Source organism: Macadamia integrifolia, chromosome 10 (genome assembly GCF_013358625.1).
Source record: "Macadamia integrifolia cultivar HAES 741 chromosome 10, SCU_Mint_v3, whole genome shotgun sequence".
Taxonomy (NCBI): domain Eukaryota; kingdom Viridiplantae; phylum Streptophyta; class Magnoliopsida; order Proteales; family Proteaceae; genus Macadamia; species Macadamia integrifolia.
In genome coordinates this window covers 25,088,695-25,093,975 of record NC_056566.1, presented here as the reverse complement: position 1 = coordinate 25,093,975, position 5,281 = coordinate 25,088,695, and the positions used below count along the sequence as shown (strand labels likewise).

The following is a 5,281-nucleotide window of genomic DNA, read 5'->3' as shown; positions in this document are numbered from 1 at the left end:
ATCTACTTAAAAGACTTTTGAAAATTTCAACCAAAAGAAAAAAAAAGGACTTTTGAAAATAAGATAAAAGATGATGAAAAGGAAGGGAGCATGTCCTATGTATACCTACGAAAGTCTCATTTTGACAACGCCTAAAGCGACAACTCGATTTGTTTAATCAAAAAAAAAAAAAAAAAGAAGAAAAAAGCTACAACTTGATTTCACAAAGTAAGTTCCATTAATAAGATATTCTTTTAATAAAGAAAATGTTAAAGAATATCCGTGAGAACATGCTGCTCTTATCGGCATTGTCCTTTATGGGGGTTGCCAAGAGGCTGCCAAGAGAACCCTTTCTTATAGAAGGAAAAGGGAAAATTTTTCCACAAAGGTCAGTTCAATGAGGATGTATGTATGGTCACATGAGTATACATCTCAGGGGTGATTATTTTTAGTAGTGAGTATAGTGATGTAGTGAGTATCGGATGGCTGATAGTATCTGGGTGTGCACCTTGAAGTTTTCTGGCCATCCGATGCTCACTGCATCATTGCAGAAGATGTTTTTGCATATCTTAAGTGTCAAAACTTGTTCTTTTTATCTCTGTATATATCACTCTTCATCATTAAAATAGTAAAAAATAAACAAATGTTGCCTCCTTAGTTGTCCCATTTACATAAACATATGGGTATTAGATTCATTCTCATTGCAAAAAGGATTCAAAAACAACTTTTAGGCTTGTAAGGGATGGTAAAGAAATGAACTGTGGAGTTTGGGCATGATTCATACTTTCTCCTAATCCCCTCAAAGATTAACCTAACAAAATCACAGAAACATTCACTTCTAACTTCTTGAAGGCTAAGGCTGCGTTTAGTAATCATCCAGAAAGACATTTTCCGTTATATGAAAACAAAAAAAGGGTATAAAGTGTTTGGTGTCAACTTGGTGTTTCTCAGTTTTTTGAAAAAAAAGAAAGAAAAAACCGTTAGAAATGTAAAATGATGGAACGATGAAACTTTATTCTATCATTTCGATTTTATTTCAAATAAAAAAAAATGTAAAATTAGATTAATCTCTACTAAAAGGTTGAAACAAGTTCACTAAATATATATATATATATAATTTTAAAATGATATTTTGACATAAAAACTGAAAGTTCTATTTTCTATGCGAAACGTTGTTTTTAAATCCGAAAGACTACAAAACGCAGCCCAACTGGTGGGCAATAGAGATCATGCCAAAGACTTTGTTTTTTCCAATTCTTATAATATACGAACTCTTTGAGACAAATGTTTCAAAATTGTAATAAAAAGAAAAATTATAATAAAAGTTTCAAATTTAGGAAAAAAAAAACCATGGCTACCATCGTTGATCTTAGTTGCCCAAAAAACAATTGATAAACACCCCCCCTTCCCCAAATAATCAGCGCAAACAGTAACTGCATAAATTTTTGAAGCTGTTGTTTGGTCAATCTTCTCATACGGAAAGCAAAGAACGCACGTGGCCGTCCGGGGATGCCATAATTTATAAAAGGAAACTGTTATCCAGGTGTGACTTCTCTGAAGCTGCTGAAGCTTCAACGACTGCTCTAACCGGCAGCTGAAGCTTCAACGACTGGTCACTCTCCCAAGAGTCGAAGAGTCGGTAAGAGCAACCCAATCCCACATTCCCAAGACAGAGGCAGAGCTCTGCCTCTTCTTCCTACAATCCCATCCAAATTCCTGTTTTGCAGGTCATCATCCCAAACAAACAAGCCATTGCAGTTTCGCAGAGAAGGGAAAAGTGCAAACTTGCGTAACAACGTGCTGAAACCCAAAAGCCCTCTCATGTCCCTGTTCCATTTCTCCATTTTGTTCTTCGTGTTGGGTTTGGGTTCTCCTGCTTTTAACTCTGGTTTTGTTATTGGGCGTGAATACCCACATAGGAAGCTTGCAGACGCTTCCTGTCCTTTAGACTTCGATGCTCTACGCAATCTCATTCGAGGTTCGAAACCGCCTGATCTTCCTGATGTCTATTCCAAGTGTCAATACGTTCTTCAAGGCCTCCGTCTTGTTGAATCCTTGTATATTAAAACCAGTGGGTTCTTCCTCCCTCCCTTAAATGCCTCTGATTCGTGTTGGGTTTCATACCAATCCTTGATCAATGAACTCGTCATCCCCAACTTCGACATTCGCTCCTCCTGCGGCTTCCAAACCAATTGGATTTCGGAAGGGTGTATGAATATTACAACTCGCTCGCAGTTCGAATCAATAGTTAACGATTCCTCTTTGCAGACCGTCCGGCATTCCTGTAATCAGTCGCTGAATGGCTCTCTCTGCGCTACGTGCACCACAAGCCTATCAAACCTCCAGGCGGCTTACCTGCGAGGCCCTCAGGTTGGGAACGTGTCTTCCTGTACAGGGTACCCCTCTATCTATGCTGCAGGAATCGTTAATGGCTATGGGCCAACCGACATGGGAACTGCCATGTGTTTGTTCTCCCTTGATTTCTCTTCCTCTGCTTCGAGCAGCAAGGGACACACGACCCTTATTTATGGGGTTACGATCGGTGGCGGTGTTGGCTTGCTTGGTTTAGTTGTGGGCTTTTGGTTTCTATGGAAATGGCACAAGAAACGGAGGAGGAAGAGGAAGAGGAAGATGGTTGCGAAGTTTGGTCAGGCGAGTTCAGTTTCTGGGTTGGAATCGATCAGTGGGAGTACGACTCTTATTAAGTTCACATTCGAGCAAATCAAACTAGCTACGAGGAATTTCTCTTGGGATAACATAATTGGCAAAGGAGGCTACGGGAATGTTTATAAGGGAATTCTAGAGGATGGGTCTGAGGTTGCATTGAAGAGGTTCAAGAACTGTTCTGCTGCTGGGGATGCAGATTTCACCCATGAAGTAGAGGTTATTGCTAGTGTTAGGCATGTAAACCTTGTTGCTCTTAGAGGATACTGCACTGCAACTACTCCTTATGAGGGTCACCAAAGGATAATCGTCTGCGATTTGATGCGCAATGGAAGCCTCCATGACCATCTATTTGGATCATCAGACAAGAAGCTTAGTTGGCCTGTCCGCCAGAAAATTGCACTTGGGACGGCGAGGGGGTTGGCTTACTTGCATTATGGGGCACAACCAGCTATCATCCACAGGGATATTAAGGCTAGTAATATCCTCTTGGATGAGAAGTTTGAGGCCAAAGTGGCAGATTTTGGCTTGGCCAAGTTTGCACCGGAGGGGATGACCCATATGAGCACTAGGGTGGCTGGGACACTTGGTTATGTCGCACCTGAGTATGCTTTGTATGGGCAATTAACAGAGAGAAGTGATGTTTACAGCTATGGGGTTGTGCTTCTTGAGCTTTTGAGTGGGAAGAAAGCACTTGTTAGTACTAAGGATGGCCAGAACTCCCTTGTGGCAGATTGGGCTTGGTCCCTGGTGATAAAAGGGAGACCTTTGGATGTTATTGAGGATGGCATGCCTGAGATGGGTGCTAAAGAAGTCATGGAAAAGTATGTCCAGGTTGCTGTTCTTTCTTCTCATCCACAATTATCAAATAGGCCAACTATGGATCAGATTGTGAAGATTTTGGAAACTGACATTCCAGTTCCCCCAATACCCGAACGTCCTATTCCTCTTGTAGCGGAGATTAGTGAGATTGAGAGATCAGCAAGTAGTAGTGGTTCAGGTTAGCTGTCTACTTCTGCTGGCTATCAGTCCTTTACCATAGAGCAACAATTTAAGTTCTGACCACTGGGCAGAAGAAGAAACCTCATCATCGATCAAGAGCCAAATGATGGAATGAGATAGTCTTATATGAAGTTATCATCACCAACTCTCCAATTTGCTTGCTTCCGTTCATGGTATGCTTGCCCTGCTTCATTTGTGGTTTGGAACATTGACTTATTCATGAATAGGAATTGTGACTGTTGTAAAGACAAAATGCAAGAAAATTCTTTTTTCTGTTAAGAGAAATAGGCAATAAATTGTAGATATGTTCATGGTCAAGCTCCTTTATTTGTTCATTATTGTAATTTTTCCTTTGATAAAATCTATATGTTCTTAACTTAGGCTCTTGAGGGCTAACCGTTGAGACAATGTTGGTCTTACAATACTATTTGAAGTATGACAATTCAGGATGGTTCACATGAAAGCTTAATTAGAAGCTGTTTGATTAGTTTTTGCCTGGTTGAAAGAGATATAGAAAGAGGGTTTATTGGTTGTTTGATACTACTTTCATGACAATAATAGTGATGAAAATGCATTAACCAGTATGGTTTATCATTTAATTTGTTGCCAGAGTTCCCGAAAATTGTGGAATATGAGCACTTCATTTTAAACCTGGCAACAAATTCAGCCAGTAGATAGTGATGGTTTGAAGGCTAAGAGGTGCTTACAGTGGTCTCTAGGACATTTTATCTGATTATTTCTGGCAATTCGAGGTTTGGTTTATTTTTGTTTGTGTATTCGTATTCTCAAACATTTGATGTAGAGGCTTAATGTTTCCTCCCCTATTTGAAGTGTAGAAATGTGGCTTGCTTTTCTCTTTTCTCTTATTATGTTTTCCTTTTTTTTTTTTCTATCAATTTCTTGTGTTCTAAACATAGCTTAATGGACCTTTGGTGGATGGTGTAGGAGACATCCAAAGCTGATTTAGATATTGTGCATTAAGATCCTTAAGTTTAACTATGAGAAAAGAAATCTGGTTTCATCTACAGGATTACTATGTGAAAAGCTTTATTGTTTTTATCAAAGTGCCACAGGGTCTTAGTTATCCATCCTGGATGCTCTTGATGTGTGGTTTTTGGGTTCCTGAGCCCATTATTGCTTCTCAAATGACAAGTTCATTCATTTATTTTGTGTGGGCTACATTTGTATGTATTGTGAGATTCTGAGGTCTTTCTTTTTTTCTCTCGTCAAAATTCCTACATGTGATGTTGATGTGGTGAATTCTCTCTTTATGGCTTGTGTTAAGTTCTGCCATAATGTGAACTGCAAGCATGATCATGAATATGTTTGAACTTTGAACATATTTTCAGCATGAATTTACTCAGATTGGAATCATATGGTCAGTGGCATGTTGACAATTCTCAATCCTCTTTTGCTACTGTCTCAGTCCCTGACTCATTGCTGGTTGCATCAGTTTGAATAGCAATAATTGTTGGTTCTAATGCAAACTTCATCACAGCCAAGGTCATCTTTCTGGATGCACTGATTGCTTTCTTCTTTTTTTTTTTCTTCCTTTCACTGCACGTCGCAAGCTTCCTGTGTTTTGCATGGATATTTAGATGGATGCAGCTCTGATAGATTGCGTTCCTGTAGACAA

General features: G+C 39.4%; 1 protein-coding gene across 1 annotated transcript; it reads left to right on the top strand.

Moving 5' to 3' along the window:
• Positions 1 to 1,470: 1,470 nt before the first annotated feature.
• On the top strand, positions 1,471 to 4,120 carry LOC122091095 (probable LRR receptor-like serine/threonine-protein kinase RKF3). The gene is made up of 2 exons (XM_042660923.1): positions 1,471 to 1,636; positions 1,682 to 4,120. The coding sequence occupies exon 2, from the start codon at positions 1,801 to 1,803 to the stop codon at positions 3,646 to 3,648; it is 1,848 nt and encodes a 615-aa protein (XP_042516857.1). The 5' UTR covers positions 1,471 to 1,636; positions 1,682 to 1,800; the 3' UTR covers positions 3,649 to 4,120.
• The last annotated feature ends 1,161 nt before the right edge of the window (positions 4,121 to 5,281 follow it).

Bases quoted from the DNA above. Each gene is read 5' to 3' on its own strand.
- LOC122091095 (XM_042660923.1), top strand. From the start codon at position 1,801: ATGTCCCTGTTCCATTTCTCCATTTTGTTCTTCGTGTTGGGTTTGGGT.